The sequence below is a fragment of the Urocitellus parryii genome, chromosome 9 (assembly GCF_045843805.1).
Source record: "Urocitellus parryii isolate mUroPar1 chromosome 9, mUroPar1.hap1, whole genome shotgun sequence".
Classification (NCBI taxonomy): domain Eukaryota; kingdom Metazoa; phylum Chordata; class Mammalia; order Rodentia; family Sciuridae; genus Urocitellus; species Urocitellus parryii.
Window position 1 is genome coordinate 14050336 of NC_135539.1, and position 26668 is coordinate 14077003.

Below are 26668 nucleotides of genomic sequence, written 5' to 3' on the forward strand. Positions count from 1 at the left end.
TGGCATGAGAGATTTTCCTTTGTTTCTGGAAGTACTGTGTATGTATGTGTGTGTGTGTGTGTGTTGTTGGCGAAGATGATTATCAATCAGACTTATTTAAATCAAAGCGTGACCCTGAGACCCAAGAGAAAAGCTCAATGTGCCTTGCTTGTATCTTTGTGGGGTTATTCAAGTGCCTTTATTACAAAGACAGACATACAGTGAGCACGCACAACATGGAAGTCTACAGATGAATCCAATGTTGAAAATACCTTCGTAGCGCTCACCTAAACAACAGAAATAGAATATTGCCAGCACCCCAGAGGCTTCCACGTGACTCCTCATCTTCCCTAAAGGCAACTACTGTCTCAATCCGATAGCGGTCCCTTCCCTATTTTCCTTTACAAGTTAAGCTACTAAGGCAATATTTCTGAGCGAGTGATTCCATTTTACATGCTTTTGAACTTGATATCTGTAATTCTACATCATTCTGTGAACCTTGCTTCTTTCTTTAGGATTGTTTTTAAGAGGCTCCCATGTTGTTGTCCGTTAATGTAGTTAATTTTCAGTGCCATATAATATCCCATTTTATGGAAATGCCACAATTTTCTTCTATCAGTTCTACCAGTAGAGGAGATGTGGGTAGTTTTCACATACGGGCTATTGACTCAGTGCTCAATGAACTCTGGCCCATGCATCCTGGTACATAGGAGCATGCATTTCTGAAGAGATTTTCTAGAAGAATGAGCAGATCATACTGATAATACACAAAGCCAAAAGATTAAACCAACTAATGCTCCAAAACAATTGTAGGAGTTTCCGTTGTTCCACATCCTCGCTAACATTTGTTATTGTCAAAGATAACTTTTGCCCCTCTGATGAACGTACACCATTGTCTTACACAGTTTTATTTTTGCATGTCCCTGTGTTTGAAAGTTAATTTTTCGCTAACCAGATATCTGCTCTTTGAACCTGAGGGGCATTATTCATGAAGCCTTGGTCTGGCTGGATTCTGATTCCATTGAATTTCCAAGCTCATACATATCACAGTTAAATTTTGCAACATTCCTCAGATGATGGCCTTTGTCCAAAGCCAGTAAGATTTCTTCAGTGCAAAATGAGGGACTCCACCTGACATTCTGCTCACTTATGCAGGTGGGGCAAAGCCCAGAGGAGGGAGGGAGGCCCCTCAGTGGAACTCGCCCCTGCTCCCCCTCTGTCTGCACCAGGAGAGGGGATGAGGTGGAAGGTGGGGCAGAAGCCACTCCCTCTGTCCTCCCAGGGGCTGGCCAGGCACCGCCCATGCCAGCTGGGTCAGAAGCAATCCCTCCCCCCACTTTCTTGCAGGAATCCAACCCTGATTGGCCATTGTTCTTGGGAGCTTTAGGAGAACTTCAGGGGAGGGAGAGCCCCCACCACCCAGGAACCCAGTCAGTTAGGAGAAATGTTCCCATCAGACTTTGCTGTTCTCCCTGGATTCCCTCTCTCTGAGATTCTGTTTGCTCTGAGGTGTCCTCTGCTCCCTGCCAGCCTCTGTCTCTTCCCGCTCAGCCCCACCTTCCCCGAGGCCCTGGGGAAATCATGTCCTCTGCTCCCTGCCAGCCTCTGTCTCTTCCCGCTCAGCCCCACCTTCCCCGAGGCCCTGGGGAAATCATCTCCAAACCCAGCTTCATTTCCCACCTAGAAACAGGAGCCTTCAGTCAGCAGCAGCCCTCACTGAGGGCAGCATGGTCCCCTACCACCCAGCGTGTCCCTCAGGTCCTGTCCACACCCTGAGCTGCACATCTGCTTCCCTAAGATGAGTTCTGATGAACCCACTTTGCTCCCTCCCCAAATCCAAATTGAACCCGAATTTCCTGCTGAGCCCAGAGCCTCAGGACCACCCGCCCATCAAGGCCAGGAGAGATCTCGGGGGCTGGCAGGAAGGGAGAGCCTCCACTTGGCCTTGACCTCACCACAATGACCCGAAGTTGTACAGGAAAGTCAGGGAGTGGGCGGTGGATGATGCAGGGGACACCACTGTCACCTGCTAAGGCACGGGCCTGGGGCCAGCTCCAGGCCTGACCCTGCTGCCCTCCCCCAGCCTCAGGTTCCCCACCCTGGAGCACTGCGGCACTGGCGGGGAGGCCCTGCTGCCCGAGGAGCTTGAGCAGTGGAGACGACACACGGGCCTCCTGCTCCACGAGCTCTATGGACAGTCGGAGACGGTGGGTGCCCGGGCCGCGCGGCCCCTGGACGGGCTGGTCCTACTGCGCGATGTGCTCAGCCCCACTGTGTGGCCCTCACTGCTCAGAGCCAACAGGAGGCTCCAGGGCTCCTAGCTCCTTTGCCTCCAGTGGATTTACAGAAAGAGAACTCACACCTGAAAACCCACCAGGACACCAACACCTGAGGAGGGACGGGCACGGTCTCAAAAAGGGACCTAAGGACATTTTGCCACTGTGCCTGTGATGTTAGCTCAGGGAGCCCAGGGGTGGGTGGGCTAGGAGGACCTCTCCCTCAACAGGGAGACCAGCACCTGGAGGTCCTGCCAACTCCACCACGTGTCCCTTCCCAGGTGGCCCCTTGCAGAGGCATGGGCACTGGCTCCAGAGGGTCCTCTTGGGGTGGTTAGGGCCACACAGGTTTGACTGTGGAATGCCACCAGGGTGGATGAGGGGCCAGAGACTCTCCGTATAGACCAGACACAAACACACTCTGTGTGAGCCTAGAGTGTCACTGGGCCACCGGGTTGGAGGGCATTTAGGGTGGCATGCAAGCCTTGAACCTCCAAGACTCCATCAGCGGCAGTGTGGGAGGGTGCCCCTCTCCCCACACATTCTCAGTCCATGTCTGATGCTGGGTGAGCCCATCATTCCTCCAGCTCACAGAGGGATGACCGCACCTCAGGCCCTGGGACAAACTGGAAAACTAGTTCCTTTGTTGCAATTCAACATATTTATCTGACATTTTTTTTTTTTAAGAAAAAAAAAAAAATCACCTGATTGGTTTTCTTCCAAACTTAAAAAAAAAAAAAAAGAAACATTCCGACTCTGGGCTGTTGGGCAGCTCACAGCTTGTGCTTGGACGAGGAGGAGGGTGGGTGAGGACGACAGGCTCGACCACGGCCCCTGTCCCTTTGTGTCCACCATCTGCAACAATAGCTGGTGCCTCGTCCTCAAAGCCCTGTCCTCCATCCACACAGCGGTTCCCACCCACCTCCAGTGTGCGTGGCCTGCGCTGTGGGGACAGAGCTTCCTTCCTCTGCCAGGAGCTCAGACTCAGGCCCAGGTCTCAGCCCTGCCCTGGACAGGCTTCAAGACCATGCCCCTGTCCCTCGACCCTCTGAGCCTCAGCTTTCCCCCTGGAGAATACGAATCCTAATGGCCGGCTGGCGGGACTGTGATCAGGGAAAGGCCATGTGCCCAGTGCTGGCCACAGGGCCCCAGCACAGGCTCGCCCTGGAGTTGCTGGGGACACACAGGTGGACAGGACACTCTGTGTTCTCGGGGGCTTGTTCTCTCCCAGGAGGCAGACAAGCAAGGGCAGTTAGAGGTGTGGGGCTAATGTGCAGAGTGATGTGTGCAGCAAGTCCTGCAGAAGGACAATGACCAGCGGGCTTTCCTGCATCCTGGCCCGTAGCTGATCTCCCCTGCACCTTTGGGTGGCCTCGCGCTGTGGTCACACTGCAAATGCTCAGCCCTGGAAAGAGGGATAACGAGGAGCAGCCAAGGGGTCAGTGGTCAGGGAGGGGAAGGGGCGGAGCAGCAGCGGGGCCAGCACAGTGGGCACGCTCAACACGGCCCTGAGAGGGAGCTGAGGCCGATACCTTCACCATCCAGGAGCCTAGAGCGAGTGTGTGTGGACGCCTGGTCTCCCCTGGCAAGGACCCAGCCTGGCCCCGGTGTGTCTCAGGCCCCACAGCACATGCCCCAGGTGGGGCTCACCCTCTGCATCTCTCTTTGACCCCTCACTGGGCACTGGCCACCTCACACGTAGGACAGAGCCACCCCCTGCTGGGATCACTGTACTGTTGGGCCAGTGCCCTGAGCATGGAGTCCAGGACTTCAGCTCCCCCCAGGAGGGCTCCTGGTACAGCATGATTGACATCTGTGCAGGGCAGGGCGGGGGCTGGGGCCGTGTGGTGTGAATTCTGCTGCTTAGTGACCAGCCTGGCCTCTTTGGCCATCCTCAGTCCTCTCTCTCTCGTGAACAGGGAATGACTTGTGCTGTCTTCCGGGGAATGAACATCAAGCCGGGCTCCATGGGGAAGGCCGTCTCACCCTTCGACATCCAGGTCTGGTCCTCAGGACTTTGGCAGAAAGGCACAGTGAGGGCCCAGCTGGCACTGGACCCTCCTGTGACAGCAGGTGACAGATCCAGCCATGCTTCCCTGCCCGGTGTCCCTTCCCTCTCTCTCTCCCTGTTTCTCTTCCATTTCTTATGGAGGCTCCCTGGCAGCCAGATCCTCACACACAGTGAAGGGAGGACACCTCCCTGGAGCGTTGGAGGCTCTCCCCACCAAGTGGTGCCAAAGGCACATGGGTGATGGCTACACACTCATGAAACACACTGACCCTTGACACGGATTCCACCATTACTCACTTCACCGAATTTTGAAAGTCATATTCTGTTTTCAGACATGCTTCTCCCATCACTCTCCCCAATTTCTTCCTGGTGTCCCGGGTAGAAGCCAGGCCATGCTCAGGCAGGGGCAGATGGGCTGGGCGAGTCCTGAGCGGCAGGACTGACAGGCTTCTTACTCCAGATCATCGACGACAAGGGCAACATCCTGCCCCCCAATACTGAAGGAAACATGGGCATCAGGATGAAGCCCACCAGGCCACCTGGCCTCTTCATGTACTACGAGGTAATGGAACGCCGGGTACCCCTGCCCAGAGCCCTGCCTCCCGAGCTTCTTCAGGTCATCCTCTGTTTGCTCTCACTTGATGAAGCCGCTTTAAATTACCACCAAGGCTTACAGGGCATCGCCACATCTCCCTACCCTAACCCCTCTGAGGCTTAATGGGTAACGGCTGAGGTAGAAAGAAGACTTGCTTCAGAACCACCAGATGTGTGATGCCTCATGAGCCCCTTCAGCCCTGTTCAGTTTTGGGGTTTTTTTTTTTTTTTTCATTCTTTTTGGTTCTCAAACTTGATTTCTTTTCAGTGACTCTATTTCCAGTCCCCTGATTCTTTCTTTTGCCTTCTCTAGTATGCACTTCCCTTCTAGTGCATTCTTGACTTCAGTTATTAGACCTTTGAGCTCCAGAATTTCTCTTTTGGAAAGAGAAATCTTATCATTTCTTTCTCTTTAGATTTTTTTTGTTGTTGTTTCATGCATACGTCATTTTGCTGACTTCCTTTAACTCTGGTCTGTTTTTACCACTTGGCTCATTAAGCATATTTAAAATACTCAAGTTATCTGTCAAGTAAAGACCATGTTGGATGGGATGTCAGAGGCCGTTTCTGTCCATGAATTTTATTTGGGGGATGAGCCATGTTTCCCTGCTTCTTTGTATGCCTGTGACTTTGTTGTTGCACCTGTTGGTGGTGTTAAAAATTGGGTCTGTGCTTGCCTTAATGTGGTAACTCTATATAACCCTGAAAATCATATTCTCTTTCTTCCTACTGCTTTTTGCACCTGAATTCTGCTTAAACTAAGTCATCGCCTCGAGACAGCCCTCCAAGTATCAACCAGACAAATTAGGACATAGCAATTTCCACATAAGATGTGTTCTGCTCCCTACAGTCGTGGGAGGAGAGAGGAGGAAATGGGGAGCAAGCACAGCCAGAGCATGACTCTCGTGCTGGAGTAAAGGTGGGACCATTGTGAGTCCAAATGCCACAAACTTTTCTACCATTTTGAAGATGGCTTTTCCTGGACCAGAAATCGCTCAGTTGGTGTAAATCTTTGGCTACCTTCTAGAGCAACTACAAAGTCAGTTCAGACAGCTTCTGGGTTTCACTTGTGTGGTTGATTTGATATTTGATATTTCTGTGGAGGAACGAGAGATCAGAGCTTCTAATCTGCCACTTCCCTACCACCTTTAAAAAGTAGCCGAGGTTTACCTGAAGAAGATAAATGTGGACTCTGCCCCTCTCCATGTGTAGGTGAGATATTTTCTCCCTGACCCTCAGGAGCTTTTCTTTTCTCCAAGGAAGGATTAGTGAGGTTCACCTTCAAGAAATCAGGTTCAGAAGGAGGAAAGAATTGCTTCTATGGATGTGTAAGGCTGTCTTCTAGGGGCTAGGCTCGGGCACTATCTGAGAAGAGGATACCAGAAAAACTCATTCCCATCAGGGAGGACCTGTCTTTCAGGGTGCATTAACCAAAGTATCAAAAGATACTTTCATACCCCAGTGGTGCATGAATAGGGGGAAATATTACCCACAATGCAATGTTTCCCAAGTTTCATTCATTTCTGTCCACATCTGACCACTGTCCATTCTATTCTTTGTTAACTATGTTTTTATCTACCTTATATGTTCTCAAACAAACGCACTGTTTCACTTAAAAAAATTTTTTTAAACAATTGATCTAGTATCATAAGTGGAAAACAGTATCACTTGAAAATCCGAAGGCTGTTGTAACTATAATTAAATATTTTTAAAGAAACTGTCTAAAATTTTAGATAAATCCTGTTTCTGCTTAAAGCTCTGATCTCAAAGCTTACCTTCCTCTTGGTATTTGCAGAAATTCTAAAAACATGTGAACTGCAAACCAAGAATCTCCTTGATAAAAGCAGAACAATCAGAAGTGAATTCAAAAAGCGGGGTGCTCTCCTGGGTTTGCAAGTGTCTCTTAAAATCATCTGGTGTCCCACAAGAAGGGTGGCTTATGGATCAAGGACTAGGCTACGAAACAAGAACTAAATTCAAATATCATCTCTTTCTTTGATTTGTTGGTTGATTTTGAGCAAGTAACTGTGCTATTCTGAGCATCAGTTTCTTCTTCTATAAAATAAGCTACAAAAAAAAAAATCCAGCCTCACACAAAATCACATACAAAAATGTTTGTAGCAGTTTTACTCATTATAGCTCCCAAGTGGAAAAAAAAAAAAACCAGACATCCTTCAATGGGTGAATAGCTAAACAAAAACTGAGGTACATTTATAGCAAGGAAATCTATTCAGCAAAATAAAAAAAATCAAACTATCAATGAACACAGCAATGTGGATGAATCTCCAGAGAATTATACTAAGGGAAAGAAGCAGTCTTAAATGGCTACATACTATGAGTCCACTTATAGAACTGGGGGACATTCTGTCAAGTAAATTAATCCAAAGACAAGAAAGACAAATACCTTGTGTTCTAACTCTCGTGCAAAAGCTTAAAACCTTGATCTTATAGAAATAGAGAGTAGAATAATGTCACTAGAGGCTCAAAAGGGGATAAGGGATGGAGAAGAGAGGGAGTTTGGATAACGAATACCAAAACAATGAGACAGGATGAATGAGTCTAGTGTCCTACAACACAATAGGGTGACTATAGTTACAACAATTTATTATGTATTTTTTTTGAGAGAGTGAGAGAGGAGGGAGAGAGAGAGAGAGAGAGAGAGAGAATTTTTTTTTAATATTTATTTTTTAGTTCTTGGCGGACACAACATCTTTGTTGGTATGTGGTGCTGAGGATCGAACCTGGGCCGCACGCATGCCAGGCGAGCGCGCTACCCCTTGAGCCACATCCCCAGCCCTATTATGTATTTTATAAAGAAGAATTAGGAGTTCAAAATTTCTCAACACACACAAAAAAAATTGTAAATGTTTAAGGAGGTAGAGATGCTTATTTTTCTGATTTGGTCATTACATATTGTGTTCATGTACTGAATCTTCCCAATAATATGCAGAGTTATCATGTGTCAATTTATAACAATAGGGAACAGGATAGTGTTGCCAAGGGGGTTAGGGATGGGAAGAGAGGAGGGAGAGGGACTGGAAGGGAGTTGGACATGGCTGTCAAAAGCAACCTGAGTGCAGGGTACAGTGGCTCATGCCTGTAATCCCAGTGGCTCTGGAGGCTGAGGCAGGAGCATCGTGAGTTCAAAGCCAGCCTCAGCCAAAGTGAGGCACTCAGCAACTCAGTGAGACCCTGTCTCTAAATAAAATACAAAATAGGGCTGGGGATGGGGCTTAGTAGTCGAGTGCCCCTGGGTTCAATTCCTGGTATTAAAAAAAAAAAAAAAAAAAAAAAAAAAAAAAAAAAACCCTAAGCAATTCTGCTAGTGGGGGCTGTTTTGTGCCCTGACTCTTGTGGAGGGTACACAAACCTACACAGGTGGTCAATTTGCATATGAATAAATATACTCACAGACATACACAAAGTAAAAGTGAACTAGAAAATATCAGAATAAGATCAGCAAATTCTATCAATGTTGGTATCCTTAATGGAATATTGAAAAATAGTTTTGCAAGATGTTACCATAGGGGGAGACTGGATAAGCGATACATGGGATCTCCTTATCATGTTTCTTAAAACTGTATGCAGATCTACAATTATCTTCCAAGGAAAAGTTAACTTGAAACTACCACCCTTCTAGGCTGTCTGTAAGGGTCAAATGGAAAAGTATTGGGGAAGAAAATTCACGCAGTGAATGCTCATCAGCCCCTCCCCTCTATCCAGGCACCTTGTAAATGCTGAGCTCCTAGCAGGGAATAAAGTAGAAAGCTTTCCCACATTAAGGGAAATTTTATTCTGGTGGCATGCCACACAAAAGTGAGCTGTTATTTCTAAAGACTGTCTTTAAAAATGCCTCATAACGTCCACTCGTGGAGAAGCAGCAGCACCGAGTTCTTGCATGTGGTGTAAATAGACTCAAAGGCATTACAAAATTTTCCCAGGTACCAGGGAGAACCAGAATCCAACCCCAGATCCGAGCCTGAGGCTGCAGCTCATCCTCTCTCACCTCACCGCCTTCACAAACAGGGTCTGTTCTCTTTGCAGAACAACCCAAAGGCGTCAGCGAAGGTGGAGTGTGGGGACTTTTACAACACCGGGGACAGAGCCACTATGGATGCAGAAGGTTACTTGTGGTTCCTGGGCAGGGACGATGACATCATCAACGCCTCTGGGTAGGTGTGGCTGACCCTATGCTGGATCCTGTCACCCCCACACGTCTCCCAGGATCCACTGCCTGTCTGAGCTTCCTCCATGCCTGGGTGATGGGACCTGAGGTCTAATTTGAGCAGAACCATTTCTAGCATCTATGGGTCCTGTGCACCTCTTGTGTCCAGAAAAGCCAATCAAAACAAAGTTCAAAGTTCTGGATGGGGATTAAGATATCACACAATTTAAAGGTGGTGGTGGGATTGGGAGGGGAGACAGTTTTGGTCCCCCAACCTAGGGGAGCTTATTTTATGTCTGTGTTCCACTTACACAGCACAGCTTATCCAAGGAGAAACGTGGTAATAATAATAAGAGCCTACCCCTGCAAAGAACTTACCATGTGGCAACTCTCCATTGCTCTCTATAACCCATCTCAATGCAAACGGGAGATGAGATTACCATTCTTATGCCCCTGACAGTGAAACTGGGTCACTGAACAGTGAAGAAACTGGCCCACAGTCTCAAATGTCATAAATGATGGCATCCTGATCAGAGCAGAGGCAGCCTGAGGCTGAGCCCTAACTCCAACCTGATTTTGAAACCAAGACATATGACACAACTTCCCTTGAATATTTCAGAAACTGCAATATTTTTAACGGACACATAATAATTGTACATCATGATAATTCGATACACATCTGCAATAAGAGTAACAAAATCAGATCATTAGCATACCCATCACCTCATGCATCCATCCTTTCTTTGTGCTGAGCGCATTCAAACGTCCCTTCTATTTTGAAATATGTTATACATTATTGTCAACGATAGTCATCACCCTGCTGTGAAATAGCAATAAAACCTCCTACTTATAAATTTCTAAAACATGTTGATATGGGCGTGTGCTGAAAATTTGCTAAGAGAGTATGTTCTAAGTTTCTGGCCATGCATGTGTACTGTACATAACCCACCAGCAATGGTACAGGAGGTGATGGACATGTTAATCTGCCTGACTATGGTAATTTCACTATGTGTATGTAAAGCATTGTGTTTATAAAACATGCTTTAGTATATATTACTCACACATATATGTGCATATGTGTACACACACACACACATATAAAAGCCAGCATATATATATATATATATATATATATATATATGTATATGTATTATCCATTTCAATAAAATAAAGCATGTTGGTAGAGTGAAGAGAGGATGTGGAATTTGCTTGCAAGTTGCAGACTCCCGGGAAGTCTTGTGCTGGGGAAACGACTTGCCCAAGCACCCAGGCTCTGGAAGAGAAAGCTGCTCCCTCCCGCCCACCAGAGGCCCTGGGGCCAGAAGTCCCTGGTCACTGCTGGGCTGGGCTGCGAGGGTTACCTCCAGCACTGAATGCCCAAGTCTTTGCACTTAGGGACCAAACACAGGCAGTTCCCAAGTCTCAGACTCCCCAGGACCGCTACCCTTGGGGTCCAGGGGAGGTGCGACCCTCCAAGGTACAAGAGTTAGACTTAAAAAAAAAAAAAAAAAAAAAAAAAGAGTTAGACTTAGTTCCCTCCAGCCCCAGCCTCTGCCCCAACTATTGATCTCATCCCGCAGGTACCGCATCGGGCCGACAGAGGTGGAGAACGCCTTGGCGGAGCACCCTGCGGTGGCCGAGTCGGCGGTGGTGAGCAGCCCGGACCCGAAGCGCGGGGAGGTGAGGAGGTCCCCAGATCCGTGTGTCCCTGTGCGCCCTGGCGGAGCAGCTGCAGGAAACCTAGGACAGGGAGAAGGCCTAATAGATGCGCATGTGCACAACTACTATGGGGTCACCAGGTGGCGCTGTGGCCTCAGCTGAGGCTCTGAAACAGCTGCTAAAGCTTAATGAGCGTCTGCTATGAGCCGAATCACTAAACGCTCGCAAAGCCAACAGTCTAAGGATGCTTATTGTATTGTCTGTATAGACAAGGGGAAAGAAGGGGTTAAGTAACTTGCCCGTCAATCACACACCTAATATGAGGTGGGGCCAGCCAGGCGTGGGGGTCCATGCCCGTCGTCCCAGCTACTGGGGAGATGGAGGGAGAAGGATGGCAAGCTCAAGGCCAACCTGGGCAATTTATGGATACCGTACCCAAAATACACAGCTGAAAAGGGCTGGGCTCAGTAGTACTGGGTTACCTTGGTTTAATCCTCAGTACCTAAAAGAGAGGGAGGGAGGGAGGGAGGAGGAGGAGGAGGAGATAGTTCCAAAAGAGAACTCCAAGCAACCTACCTCCAAAGCATGTGTTTACTGGGTCAACAAGTATTAATTGAGTATCTTCTGTGTACAAAATCTTTTGCAATGAACTGGGACAAAATTGCTAATGTAAAAATGAATTGTTAACAATTATTAAACCCTGCTGGGTTCCAGCACAGATCTCCATGTTGAAGATGATTAGTGGGAGTGATAACAAATGGAAACAGACAATTTCTATGTGTTACCTCATGGGTCTCTACAGAAAGCCTATGAGGAATGGCACGTTTATTGTCCCCATTTTCCAGAGAAGCAAAATGAGTTTAGGTATGAAATAGAAATAGGAAGGCCAGGGACATGGACCTGCTCCCCCTCCTTTTCCAAATCCCTGGTGCTCTTGACCCCCCTGGGCTCAGCCATCAACTTGCCTTTCCATTCATTCAGTAATCACTTTTTAAACTCTGTACATAATAGGCCCTTCCTCTGAGGGGCCCTCGTCTGAGACCCCACTCCCGTTCTGCAGGTGGTGAAGGCATTTATTGTCCTGAACCCGGAGTTCCTGTCCCATGACAAGGACCAGCTCACCAAGGAACTGCAGCAGCATGTGAAGTCAGTGACGGCCCCATACAAGTACCCAAGAAAGGTGAGCCAGGGCAGATGGATGGGCCCCATCCCCCTGCACAGTCCCCAGGGTTTTGTTGCACATCTCGAGGGTGGCCCTGCAGTGGGGAGCTTTGCTCTCTGCAAAAGAGATTAACTGGGATCACCGTCATTGGGAGGCAGAGCTAGAAGCCAAATGCATGTGTGTCTGACAGCAAATCTCGTGTTTCTGTCATGAGTCAAACCATCACTGTCAAGCATAATGTTCTGCCGGCTCACCGACAGCAGAACAGATGCTCTCCTCAGGGAGGAGGTGAGATGTCCCCGCAGGTAATACAGCACCCCAAACCATGAAGGGCTGTAACGATGAAGGTTTCTTTTTTGATCATGCAGTACATCCCCCATAGCTCTTCTAGGATCTCTGCCCCACATCCGCTCATCCTTGGGCTGAGTTAAAGGAGCAGCCACCACATAGTTACCTGCTAGGTGCTGTACGAGGTAGAGGATAGGGAGGCTGTTGGTTCCAGACTCTCAGCCTCAATGAAACCTACTTCCTTCCACCCCATTTCATGGGTAAAGCCAGTCACAGGGCTCTGTCCAGCTTCAGGGAGTTGGGAGAGGAATCTGCCAAGCTCAGTGGACCCCACTTAGGTTGTCAGGCAGTTTCATCCTTTAGGGGACTGGGAAGGGGAAAGGAAGGTCATGGGGAATGGGTGGGAAACTACAGCAGACTCAGAAGGGATTTGCTTTCTTCTCAACTAGGTGGAGTTTGTCCTAGAACTGCCTAAAACCATCACCGGCAAGATTAAACGGAGTGACCTCCGGAAAAAGGAGTTTGGCGGGATGTCATCAGGGAAAAAAACAGAACCTACCCCGTGACTTAGGCAAATCCCCGGGGTGCCTCAATTTCCTCAATAGGGTGGGGTTTGGAGGGGTATCAGGAGGTCTGAGGCCCCAGTATTTTTTTTTAAATCCCTGAGTTTGGTTGCTTCCCTCCTTGGAAGTCCTCTGTTCTCCTGGAGGGCCCAGGTGAGCTTGAGGATTGGGGTTGCAGGTAATAAAACACTAACAGCAGCTGCAACAGCACCTCTGTGCTCTCTGTTTGCTTAGTGACTCCATCTGTGCCAAACGCCTTCCCTCCACCATCACCCCCACCCCCAGTCCAGCACATCCCATGGCCAGATGCTCCCTCTTAGCACCAGCATCTGGAGAGGCTCCCAGCTCCATTCCGGAGGACCCAGGGCCAGGAAGGAGACTCTGTCTGCTGGACCACGCGCCTGCCCCTGCGAGACACAGGAGCCCACAGCCCCGACTTTCCTTGATAGACAGCCAACAAAGCCCCTCCTTCCCAGCGACTCAGGAGCTTGCTAGGGATCCCCACTCACTCTGCCAGGGATCAGGACCCCCTCCTTATCCAAGAGTCCTCCCCAGACAGCACCTCTTTTCCTTCTCACTGTAACCCCCCCCCCAGGGTCCCAGATCACTCTCCACCCCCTGGTTTAGACTCCTGTGCCTGGGCCATGTCCTTGGGTGTGGAGAGCGGTGACTTGGATCATGGTCTTTGACTGCCTGAGAGCCATGGCTGTGCCTTGCCCTGGGAAATTTCCGTGCAAAGGTGCAGGACAAGATTGCCCAGGAGGGGCTGGGGTTGTGACTCAGTGGTACAGTGTTTGCCTAGCACGTGGGAGGCACTGGGTTCGATTCTCAGCATGACATATAAATAAATAAAATAAAGGTCCATCAATGACTAAGAAAAACAACAACAACAACAAAGATTGCCCAGGAGCTATGGTAAAGCCCTTGCCTGAGAAAGTTCTGTGCAAAGGTTTGGAACAATAACAGTCTTGACCTTGAGTTCAGATACTGACTGCTGGGAATAGAGAATTCTGAGCATGACAAGAAACCCACAGTATCTTGCAAGTGCCATGGGCTTCAAACTTGACCACTTTGCAGAAACTTCCCCATAAGTAACTTCCCCCCCCCCCTTTTTTTTTTTTTGGTACCAGGGATTGAACTCAGGGGCGCTCCGCCACTGAGCCACGTCCCCAGCCCTATTTTGAATTTTATTTAGAGACAGGGTCTCACTGAGCTGCTTAGGGCCTCGCTGTTGCTGAGGCTGGCTTTGAACGTGACCCTCCTGCCTCAGCCTCCGAAGCCACTGGGATGACAGGCGTGCCCCACCACATCCCACCACAAGTAACCTTTTGATGATAAAACCTACATAATAAACATACTGTGCTACTCTGGGTCACTGTTCTTCCATCAGGGGTTGATGTCCTACCTGGTCCCAGCTTTCTCTTTGTAAATGTTTGGGTGTCTTAATGCCACCTGGCCTGTCTTTAGGTTCCGCAGTGCGGGTAGCCGCACTTGGGGTCTGGTGTACAACCACCAGGGGGAGACCAGAGGCAGAGAGGAGCAGGGGCAGCAGCGTCCCAGCCTGTGGGTGGAGAAGAACTTGCTGTCCCCCTCTCACTCACCCCAGCTAGTCACCACTGGAAAGATACCACGCACGCCTGCCTTGTTATGAAGTCCACAGTGACACCCACTCACGGAGGAACACACAGGCAACAGCCAACACAGATGCACATCACAGGACATCACAGGACCAGCCACACCAAAGAAAACCCACACCCCCAACTCTAACCTCACAGACCCTGAAGTCCAGACCACGTGTTCCCAGGCAGATTTGCACAACCAGACACACACCACCACACCCCAACGCACAGGGCAAGCCAAGGCCTGGCGGTACATCATCGGCCCACTGAACTGTCACAGAATGTGGCGTTTGCTTGGAATCCAAACTGAGTGCCGGGCATCTGTCACTTGTAGGGCATTCCAGGACATCATGCCCAGGCCCTGAGAATTGCCAGGCTAGGGTGACCCTGGGGACAAACACAAAGCACAAGATCAGGAGAGGGAGGTGTTGGCTGGGGCTTAGCAGCACTAGCAGCCAAGAGAGGGGGGAAGGAGCGCCCCCAGGACCCAGCCTGTGCCACAGTGGGCCGCACCCCCTGCTCCACATCAACGATGCCCCGGGGAATATGAGATGATGCTGGTACCACAGTGACCAACGGCTTGGGCAGCTGGTGGAGGAGCTGGACAAGAGCGTGTCCCCCAGGTGCAGTTCTCCTCTGAGCAGGGCTCACCCACACAGAGCTGGGCTCCGGGCCACTTGTCTCTCTCGCCCCTCCCCCTCTGGGGTCTCCCCGACTCCTCATGCCCCTTTCCAAACCCAGGTCCCTCTGACACTCTGCTCTGCCTGGACACAGCCCCTCCCTGACCACTCTGGATCTGTGTCCCCATTTGTGCAAGGGAGCTGGAGAGGGCACCTCAGGGTCCTGGGACAATGCCTGTAAAGTGTTGACACAAGCAGTACCGAGAGCCGTGGGTACCATCATTACTGCCTTTAACAGCTGTGGACCTTCCAAGGTGCCAGTTCTGGAAGGAAAGAGGCCCCTCACAATGCCCCATGGGCATGGGGCCAATATGTCACTTCCCCCAGTCCTCATGAGCCTGTGCACCCGGCTGCCATGTGCAAAAGGAAACCCGCCCAGGCCTCAGAGATGATCAGCAGCACAGCTGGTCCCCCGGCCCAAGACACCTGACCCTGCCAAGGTCTTTGGAGGTGTCTCTAGGGGACAAAGAGGACATGGCAGGTTGACACTGGCTTTGGGCAGCTTCCTGGGCTGTAAGAATGACCTTCCCTTTCAGGGTCCTGGACTCTGCTCAGTTTCCCTTCCTTTCTTTTGTCCAGATTGGGTTTCAATCCTGGTGACCCTGGCATCCCCCCTGTGGATGTCCCCTGCCCCTGTACAGGCTGGGCCTCTCCCCTCTTGACAACCTGTCACCGTTGTGCAGTTGACTTCAACCTTCCTGTTCTGGTGCTCTGCTTTTAAACCATGACAAGCCAGTTCTGTGGCTTTTTATGCAGATAACGGCACCGAAGCAAAATGCATATCATTGTATCATTACTCGGATTCTTTTTCTGTTTTTTTGTTTTGTTTTGTTTTGTTTTTTTACTGTTTTTCATGATTTCTTTATGACTAAAATACATCGGTTTTCTACATAATGCAATGACAGACTGTTTGCAGCTTACATGCATAAAGATTAGAGAGATGGGGTTTCTAGCCCTGATTCGGAGCTGCCATGGGCCACATGGGGTTTGGGGACACGTGTAGTGACCCTGAGGAAGTTCCCCTCAAGACCCAGCCAAGGAAAGAAACTCCCTAGTGTGGGATGTGCCCAAAATTCCCCTGGATGGGCTGTTTCTCAGATACCCCCCCAACACCCAATATCCCATGCCCTTCAACAGACTCCACGAGAGAAACGGGCCTCTTTCAATTCCGCCTAGGAAGCAGGCGGTGCAAATGCATTCTAAGCTCAGTGCAGCTCTCAACTGAAGCCTCCATGGGAAATTCAAGAGAAAGAGGGAGAGAGAGGGAGGGGACACCAGGCAGGGAAGCATGGCTGGATCTGCCACCTGCTGTCACAGGAGGGTCCAGGGGCCAGCTGGGCCCTCACTGTGCCCAGTCAAAGTCCTGAGGACCAGACCTGGATGTCAGAGGGTGAGGCAGCCTCCCCATGGGGCCCAGCCTGATGCTCATTCCCTAAGAGACAGTGCAAGTCATTCCCTGTTCACAAGAGAGAGGATTGAGGATGGCCAAAGAGGCCAGGCTGGTCACTAAGCAGCAGAATTCACACCACACGGCCCCAGCCCCCGCCCTGCCCTGCACAGATGTCAATCATGCTGTACCAGGAGCCCTCCTGGGGGGAGCTGAAGTCCTGGACTCCATGCTCAGGGCACTGACCCAACAGTACAGTGATCCCAGCAGGGGGTGGCTCTGTCCTACGTGTGAGGTGGCCAGTGCCTAGTGAGGGGTCAAAGAGAGATGCAGAGGGTGAGCCCCACCTGGGGCATGTGCTGTGGGGCCTGAGACACACCGGGGCCAGGCTGGGTCCTTGCCAGGGGAGACCAGGCGTCCACACACACTCGCTCTAGGCTCCTGGATGGTGAAGGTATCGGCCTCAGCTCCCTCTCAGGGCCGTGTTGAGCGTGCCCACTGTGCTGGCCCCGCTGCTGCTCCGCCCCTTCCCCTCCCTGACCACTGACCCCTTGGCTGCTCCTCGTTATCCCTCTTTCCAGGGCTGAGCATTTGCAGTGTGACCACAGCGCGAGGCCACCCAAAGGTGCAGGGGAGATCAGCTACGGGCCAGGATGCAGGAAAGCCCGCTGGTCATTGTCCTTCTGCAGGACTTGCTGCACACATCACTCTGCACATTAGCCCCACACCTCTAACTGCCCTTGCTTGTCTGCCTCCTGGGAGAGAACAAGCCCCTAAGAACACAGAGTGCCCCGTCCACCTGTGTGTCCCCAGCAGCTCCACGGCGAGCCTGTGCTGGGGCCCTATGGCCAGCGCTGGGCACATGGCCTTTCCCTGATCACAGTCCCCATATTTTTGCCTATTTTGAACAAGAAGTCCAAATGAATGAATGAAAAGTATAACATGGGTTCTAACAAAGGGTATCCAAGACTATGAGCTATATTTTGTTCACCTTTGCTAGATTAATAACTAGCATATGGTAATTACTGGGTAATTGTGTATGGATGGATGGTTGGATGGTTGGAACCTGCCTTGATAAAATCAAGAACACATTAATGTCGTTTTTATAACACAAGATACTCAATCATTTCCCTTAGCCTCCAGGAATTCACACCTCAGTCAAGTGGCCATAAATAAACCTCTCCGTGTGAATTGTACTGCATTATTGGCATTCAATAAGCAGCTCCTATTGATTGAACTAGAAAGAAATTATAGAAATAACTATTTAACATCCACAGAATGACATGCTGCTTTTATGTCTTTGGTTAAAGACATGACAAATGGTACATTCTGGGGACTTGTTTCTTGTCCCGACCGGCAGGACACATCAACGTGGGCAGCGAACCTAGATGGGGAGGAATGAAGGGACAAGAGACACGAAAGGTGACAGCAAGACAGGAGTCTGATCAAGCTGCAAACTTTTATTGTTCACACAGGGGTATTCCTATGCTGGGGATGGGGAAGCTCTCTAATCAGCAATTGCTGGATGTGGGTGGTAAAACTGCCAGCTGCAAGATGTCTGATTGAAAGACCCCCGTTTCCCTGTCCAAGGAGAATCACACGAAACACTGGCTGCAAAAGCAAGAGGTTTATTGGGACACAGGCGCCTGCGGGTGCCCAGCAGAACCTCAGCCGGAGCTTTGGTGAACTGGCACACCGGGCTTGGGAATACAGAGATATTTATAGGGTAAAGGGGCAGTTTTCGAGCACGGTAAGCAATAGGTTTCTTATTGGTTAATTTTAAACCCAGCATATAGGTTACCTTAAAGGGCAAAGTTGTTTTTCACTTTATGTTACTGGAAAAACCACATAAAAGCTACATGTTTGCACTCTGGTCCTCTTGTTCCTGCTTATTCAGGCATGCCTTGGGACCTGGTTCTCTGTCCTTTCTCAACCGGTTACACCTAACTGATTATCTGAAAAACACCTCTGGTGCCTGCGTAGGTTTGTGACATGCCTTGGTGGTTTTGCAACTAGGCCTGAGGTTGTTGGGCTGGGGTCTTTCATGATGAGCCTGATAACTGCAGGATGTTCCAGGGAGATAGGTAGCTGCAGGATGCCTCCCAGGCAGGATGTCTCCCAGGGGGCTGTCAGGCTAATCTTTGAAGGAGAATTTCCTTCTAGTCCCGGATATTTCCCCCTTTCTTATATAAAATATTTGACCATACCTTACCGGCCATGTTTTTAGAGGCTCTGTTGCTCTAGGAGGCCTTAGAATATCTCCTGATCCAAGCGAGCGTCTTCACTAGGAGATTTCGTGGCCTTGGCATGTTTTTGGAAGAGACGGCTTTGAGGGGGGAGCATGCCAACCGCCATCACCAGAGCGTGTCACTCAGAGGTCTTGAGTTTTGGGATCCATGGATCCATCCTCCTGCAGTCCTTCCTGCACCCTCCGTTAATATGGCCGAACGTCTTCACTCCAAGGGTGCGTCCTCCCCCAAGCGGAGGGGCCCATGGAGGAGTGAACCCTTATGGCAAGGGCAGAAGATGGTTGGTCAGAGCTGTTACTTATACTTTTATATAAGAAAGAGAGATCTGTGGGGATGTAAACTTAAGAAATAAGCCTGTGAGAAGGGTAGAACATCCTTTTAAATATTGGCAGCGCGGTCTTCCATCTCCAGATGATGATAGTGGACCTGTATGGGCTTAGAGGCCAAAATATTAATCTGTTCTTTAATAAATTTTACCAGCCTGTTGGGTGAGGAATAATTTTGTACTGTTGAGCAATTTCCAAAGGAAGTAACTCCAACATCAATATCATAGGTATTATTCTGCATCGTGCCTAAAAGACATGATGTAAAAGTGCCTATAGGCTGTACTTTAAAAGGAAATCCGGGTTGGCATGTATTATCATTGTCTATGATAGAATTGATAGGAACCGCCATAGGCATGACTGCCCCTGTTGTCATGCAGAGCCAGCAATCACCAGCAAGGGTGGGGTTGGAATTATTAAGCAAGGAGAAGGTAGTTTCCAAAATATCTAATGTATTGGTATCTAAATCTGGGAGCTGGGATTTAGGCAGCATTAAGGGATGATATGTGAGCTCAGGGATCTGGGGTTTCAAAAGTTTGATTATCTGAAGATGCTTGACAGCATCCGTGGGTCCTCCACCATCAGAGACCCCTGTAGGGGCCTTAATGGGCCAGCAGGAGGGTTTACCGACAGTGCCTTGGCATCCAGCTGACTGTAACTTGGTGTATATGCCTTCTCCTCTCCGGTCAAAGAGAAGGGGGGTATAATGAATAGTGGTCCTCCCCTGCTGCATGAGTTTTAGTTAGGGTGGCTTCAAAAAATTGTTCTCCCTGCTTGTTAACACAAATTGAGGCTGACGCACCACAAGAGACATGCATCGCCTGGGTATGCGTACAAGTTGCAGAACAATTTTGGAGAGCTTTGCTTGTACTGGGGGGAATAATCGTTGGCTTGTTAACACATACCCATTCAGGCTGATGAAATCCTCCGAGTTTATGGTCAACCTCGGCACAGAGATAAGCCACCTTAGTCGCGCAGTCAGCAGTCTGGGTCCAACTAATGGGAGCCTGAGTCCAAGATCCTCCCCTGCATTCGCAGGGGCGGCCAAAAAGGTACTCCCTGGTGTTGGAAGATGGAGGGCCAAGGCCTCCGTATATAAACCTGTTCAGCAGAAGTGCCGTAAGCAGGATCCTCACACAGATTGTTGGCTGCATCTGCAAAAGAGGAAAATTTGTCCTCAGGGGGAGGGCCTCCGTCCCTGGGTTGAGGTAAGTCATTAACCTGTTTAACCAGGCGTTCTGGTAACCCTCTTGGGGCTGCTTGCTCTTGGTCCAAAACTGTCCCTTCCGGCAGGACACATCAACGTGGGCAGCGAACCTAGATGGGGAGGAATGAAGGGACAAGAGACACGAAAGGTGACAGCAAGACAGGAGTCTGATCAAGCTGCAAACTTTTATTGTTCACACAGGGGTATTCCTATGCTGGGGATGGGGAAGCTCTCTAATCAGCAATTGCTGGATGTGGGTGGTAAAACTGCCAGCTGCAGGGTGTCTGATGATCCTGATAACCGCAGGATGTTCCAGGGAGATAGGTAGCTGCAGGATGCCTCCCAGGCAGGATGTCTCCCAGGGGGCTGTCAGGCTAATCTTTGAAGGAGAATTTCCTTCTAGTCCCTGACACAAAACACAAGCTGAGTCTCAGTCCCCAGATGAGGACAGGATCTGGGCCTTTCCATTTATTTGTAAGGGGATCTCGCCACATAACTGGTGGGCGAACAGAACTAGACGAGGGATGCCAGTGTCTGTCTGTGGCCGAATGGCCTTCACTGTCTCGGGTAAGAAAATTAAGGGCAAATAATGCATGGTTAAGGCGATCCCTGGGAGTGGTAAATACAAGGTCGGAAGCCTTAAGGCGAGTTAGCCAAGTCTTTAAGGTAAGGTGGGCACGTTCCACAATGCCTTGGCCCCGAGGGTTGTATGGAATTCCAGTAGTATGACAAATTTGTAAGGTAGCACAAAACTGTTTAAACTTGGCACTGGTATATGCAGGACCATTATCTGTTTTAATATGTATTGGTTTACCCATTACAGAAAAGGCTGAAACAAGTTGAGAAAGTAATGCCAGGGAAGACCTGAACACCTTGTAAGGTAGTAGAGGTTCTTCCAAGAATAAGGGCACACGTATGAGATGGAGGGGGACCCATAATTCCAGTGGGTATTATCTGGGGCCCTTGCATGGAGTCTAGTACTGTATCGGTGGTGGCACAGAGGTCCAATCCTGTGCTGCCTGGGGTGGCTCCTTGGAGGGAGGCAATCGTGGAGAAGGATTTTGAGGTAGGTTGGGGGTTTGGGAGGGAACAAACCTTATTGCCCCGGGTTTGTCCTGGGGGAGGTCGGGGCCAGGGGCTGGCCACGCAGGGAGTTTCCTGAGAAGCGGGAAGAAAAAGGCTGTCCAAGGGCATTTGTCTTAGATCTACACCCATTGGCCCAGTGACGACCTTTACCACATCTAGGGCAAAGGGTGGCTGGGGGCGGTTTAGCCCCAATATGAGGAGACGCTTTCCCTAGGCTTTGTTTGCCTGTCGGACACTCGCATGCAAAATGGCCAGGTTGTTTACAAGTAAAGCAAGTAGGAGAATTTCCTTCTAGTCCCCGACAGTTTCTCTTGACAGTGACAGTGTGTTCTGAACTTCGAAGTACACTGTGATGAATGCTCAGGCCCCTGACCTGTCTCTATTGTCAAGGTGTCTGCATAGTTTCCGGGGGAGCGGGGGTGTTCTGAGAACCAAGCCAAAGAGGTTCTCATATTTATAATTTGATGACAATTATTGCTTCATTTTTACACTGAATAAAATACTTCTAGAAAATGAAATCAAATGGATTAAAATTGAAAGGGTAAAGTTTCTAAGCTGCAAAGCCTGAATTAAAATGTAAAAGACTAGGTATTGTTAAGTTCCTCTGCTACACCCAGAACCTGAAATTCCTGAGAGAGTTAAGACAACGCCCTACTGGCCATTTAGCCTAGGGCCCTGTGCAGTTTGTCACAGGGCCCGAACCAATCAGTTTGAATGTGTACCCCGCTTAGGAGTGACCAATCACCCCCCCACACCTGTTCCCGCCAATGAATGTGCTAATCATGTCTCAGAGTTGTTGTTCAATTTTCCCGCGCCTCATGATGATTTGTTCTGATGTATGCAAAGCCCCCCCACCCCCGCCCTCCCCAAAAAGTGTACTTAAGCTCTGCTTGACCTCTGCTCTGGGCTCTGGGCTGCTCTCCCTTCCTGAGTGAGCCTTGAGCCCCAGCATGCTGGTTCAATAAACTCCCTCCTGCCAATTGCATGAAGCCAGTCTCTTGTGTGGTCTCTTCCTCCGACGTTTTGCCAAACCCTTACAAAAATTAGTCTTTGATCTCATTTGTCAAAGTCCACAGGCTGAAAATATCTGCACATAACAGCTTCATGAATAGCAGTAATAACAAGCACCACATATTGAACATAGATTGTGTGCCAGCATGTTGTTTATATTGTCTGAGTCTGCTTAGCGGACCTCATTTCATAAATAAGCTGAGGTGAGAGATTTTAAGTAACTTGCCCAAGGTTAAATAGAACACTTAATAAACGGCAAAGTTAAAACTTGATACTTTTCCTGCTCACTCTAAACGTGTCTTCCCCCTCCTAAGCAAAAGCAAGACTTAAAGCAACTAAATGCCTGATCTTTTTGGTGAGCAGGCATTTATTACTACCTGGCTAATGGGGCAGATTCAAAGGGGTGGGAGGAGTGATTTCTAGGCTTCAGGACTGTAAGAATTGTTCCCAAAGGCTTTGTATGGACTTTCTCACTCCCTCTGTACAACTCCCATATGCATTAGTCCCATTTTCAAGATGCAAAATTCCAGTCTAAGGGAGGTGAAGAAATCCCTGAATCATCACAGCACTCTATATAAAAGCAGTGATGTGGTTTTACAATGCTGACTATTTACCTATAACTAACCCTTTAATAGTTAAACAATATTAAAACCATATAAAGGGCCATGAGGAAATTGAAATTGCTAGGCTTGCGTTTAAGGAAATGATTGTTCTTCGAACACATCATAAAAACTGATCATTAAAATGATGGTATGTGATTCTATCAGTGAATCGCAGATGAGAATAACTGCATTCGACAATATTTATTGAGTAGCCATTATGTGCCAGATACTATTCTACGCCCTGGGTATTCTGTTGCATAACAGAAAATAAGTCAGACAAGGGCTTTCTAGTTTTGGAGCTTATATGCTAATGGCAGACAGGCAGTACATAAGCAAATTAATGTGTAAATAGCTCAGATCACAGTGTGTTAGAAAAGTAATTAAACAAGATAAGGAATGCAACTTTGGAAGGGGGTAATGAAGTAAAATCTTGAATAAATCACATTATATTTGAGACCTAACAAACAAGAATCAATCATGCGGAAATCTGAGCTGAACACACAGCCCACTGAGGGAACAGAAGTAGGAGGAACTCTACCCGGTTCAACAACAAAGACAGGCACTGGTGAGTAAAGGAGAGAGGATTGGTATAGATGGGGCTGGAGACGTGGGCGAGAGCTTGAGCAATTCTCACTGCTTGTTAGAATCACCAAGGGAGCTTTAAAAAAATATAGAGATCACTGGGTCTCCAGTCCCAGGAAAACTGATTCAGTCGGTCTAAGGTGGGATCAGGCATCAGTATATTCACAAAATGCCCTGGTTATTCTGTGGTTGAGATTGAGACTCTGGTATGGAGATTTCTAGTCTGTAGTATGGAGAATATAATTAAAGACTGAGCGGACCCAGAGAATCCATGAAAGTGAAATCTGAAGAATTGTTTCAAAGAACATTTCCCTACAGAGAAATTTGAGCAGTCTTAATTGCCAGACCTCCAGAGGACATAAAAATCTTGCCTGCCAAGAAAACTTGGCCCAAGAGATACCAACTAATAAAATATGAGGCTTTCCATCTTTCAAGCTAGCTACCACATTCTGAATCCATAGGATGTGCCAGACAGCTGCACGCTCAGTCCTTCACTAGAGGATCTCATTTTATCTCCGTAACAACTTCATCCTATGTGAGAGGTAGAGTCCTTTTAGAGATGATAGTACCAATCTCGGAAAGATGAAGTGTCTCACATAATGCCACAGAGCTACTAAGGGGCAGAACTGGAATTCAAACTCACCTCTCTAATTCCAAAAATTCTATGACCTAATTGCTGCTACATAGCGTAAAAGACCAATTTTGCTGAGGTTACAAAATGGCCAGCATGAAGCCAGGCACAGTGGTGAACGCCTGTAATCCCAGCAGCTGGGGAGGCTGAGGCAGGAGGATTTCGAGTTCAAAGCCAGCCTCAGCAAAAGCAAGGTGCTTGCAACTCAGTGAGACCCTGACTCTAAATAAAATACAAAATAGGGCTGGGGATGGGGCTCAATGGTCAAGTGCCTAAATTCAATCCCTGGTACCCCCCCCCCCAAAAAAAAGCCAGTTTTTGTTTGTTTGTTTGTTTGTTTGATTGTTTTTAATGATGCTGGGTACTGAACCCAAGGTTAAGCATGCAGTTGGTTATACCCTCAACACATACTTTGTCTTCTTCTTCTTGTTTTTGGTTGATTGGTTGTTTTTAAGCACTGCTCTTCTAAGAAATTGCTACTGGGTTCTGTTGTGAAACACTTTCAAGAAACAGAATGAATCTAGAACATTCTGGTAAAACCACCACGTTGTTAGTTATTACCCATCTCTCTGCCCCACAGATGGTACTTTAATTTGCACGAGTCAAGTTCTGGCCAATGCACTGTGAGCTGGAACATATAATTTCTCCCTCTTCCACACTTATTAACAATTCTTCAAATAGCTGTTCCATCAGCGGCTCACCCAAGACCTCTCAGCTGATCTATGTTAAATAAGTAGTAAGAGCAAGAGATAAACAAACCTTTGCTATTTCATCGAGCAAAGAGGCCTGAGGGATTATTTATTGTTCGTCATGGCATAGTTTATCCTGGGTGATGTAAACTGAGTCTTCCCTCTCTGAGTATGCTAAGGTATGACAAATTGCCACTTCTAATTATGTACGGCAAATGCCCCCAAGTGCTCGTGTATGCATTTTATTTTGAAGCTGAAAAATGTTAAAACTCTAACTGCATCCGTGGAAATCATTCCTCCAGATATTTTTTTTTTTTCACTACAGAGGATATCGGTTGTTCAATTTGACAAAGCAGTTCGCAAATGGGAAACTAAACTAATGTCACATTCAAGACACAGGGGCATCCCTTGGGAGGGAGACACACACATACACACACACACACAAGAGAACCAAGACAGAGCAAAGAAGAGTCCACCAAGTACAACCTGCACAGATCAGTGTTGTTATGGCAGAAAAATATTAATTCATTTAACAAATGGTATGTGAGGAAGGTACTATATTCAGGCGTTACCAAAGTGCTTGAGAAAGACTAGTGAACAGAACAGACAGAAATCCTTCCTTTCATGGAATTTATATTCCAGTAGATTAAGGCAAGGCAATAATGACAAGGCTCTAAAAATATTTATTATGCCAGTATAGACTCCCTGTTTCTCATGATCTGAGCATCCAGCTGAATAAATGAGAATTGGGGCAAGCTAATACCTTCCCTCTTGGTGACATTTAGGGTAAAATCTGAAGAAATATATGCAGTAATCCAACCTATGCCACCTGGGGCCCTGAAATGCCAATCATTAATTTGGCTTAAACTCTTAAATGCTGGTTTTTTATTTCCATTCATAGGAAACAACAGCTCTTTTTTCTTCTGGCTGCACCTGGGTCCGGCCTACTGGCCTAGAAGAAATGGAGTTAGTGTTTTGATGAATTAGCCTGGAATCTAAGAATGCCTGTACCCTTTAGAAATCTCTGAAAATACGAACTCTGTGTAAGAACAGACTTGCAAAGGCAACTGTCTGCTCGGGACGGAAGGCTCCAGAGGTAGAACTTGAAGTCAATGGTGTCACCGTCATTGACTCTACCTGGCTTGTCTGCTGAGAAAACACAACTCAAAGTCACCTACTATGTAATGCATGGGCCACCACTTACAAAAGGGATAAAGACAGGAGTGACAGCCCCATTCATTCTAGTAACTACGAGCTGTTATGCATCCCCAGAACCCTGCACAGGATCTAATGCAAAGGATGTTAATTAGTCAGCATTGGAGGAGTAAAATGTACTCTAAACAAAAATAGGCTTCAATCCAATACAGATGGAGACAAACAGGCAATGCTGATTCACAGAGCTGGAAGGGACATTTAATTTAGTGGTGCCCTGCCTCCCAGCTCCTTTCGAATGTAGTGTGTTACCGGCTGACATGCCACAGTTATCATGCTAATATTGTGAGGACAGACCTGGTTGGTCCTCTTATATTATTAGGAAAGCACAATAGTCAATGATGGTTGGCCAACTGATTGTCAAAAACACCATTTCTCACGAAAAGAAACCAGGAGTCCTTGGAGAAATGGCTGATTTTAGTACTGGGATAGGAAACAGGTAAGATGAACCCAGAACATTCTATGGAAGCATTTTAAAGAAGCTTTCAAAGGCCAACAGGGTTATATCAAAAGGACACAGAAGTAGGAGTCACTTTGGGACGATTTCAGCTTTTTTTTTTTTTTTTTAAATGCCTGTATTGGATTGAAATACTGAATATGTATGCAAATATATAGAATTAAAATTTTATGAATTCACAAGTATACTTTGGAAATTTGTCATGGTTACAGATTGCTGGCGCACCGACTCATTAT

General features: G+C 48.1%; 2 protein-coding genes across 4 annotated transcripts in view; both read left to right on the top strand.

Annotated features, from left to right (window-relative positions):
- The window catches only part of Acsm1 (acyl-CoA synthetase medium chain family member 1), a 40755-nt gene extending 27866 nt beyond the window's left edge, over window positions 1-12889 (top strand). For all 3 annotated transcript variants that reach the window (XM_026402472.2, XM_026402475.2, XM_026402473.2), the window contains exons 9-15: window positions 2063-2186; window positions 4175-4255; window positions 4727-4828; window positions 8905-9032; window positions 10606-10705; window positions 11745-11864; window positions 12584-12889. In XM_026402472.2, coding sequence (XP_026258257.2) covers window positions 2063-2186; window positions 4175-4255; window positions 4727-4828; window positions 8905-9032; window positions 10606-10705; window positions 11745-11864; window positions 12584-12700 — 772 coding nt within the window. In that variant the 3' untranslated portion in view covers window positions 12701-12889. The remainder of the gene's footprint in view (window positions 1-2062; window positions 2187-4174; window positions 4256-4726; window positions 4829-8904; window positions 9033-10605; window positions 10706-11744; window positions 11865-12583) is intronic.
- Window positions 12890-20022: 7133 nt separating this feature from the next.
- Window positions 20023-26668, top strand: part of Acsm4 (acyl-CoA synthetase medium chain family member 4) — a 35116-nt gene continuing 28470 nt past the window's right edge. The window contains exon 1 of the mRNA XM_077802381.1: window positions 20023-20163. The gene's annotated coding sequence lies outside the window, so the exon portion shown is untranslated. The remainder of the gene's footprint in view (window positions 20164-26668) is intronic.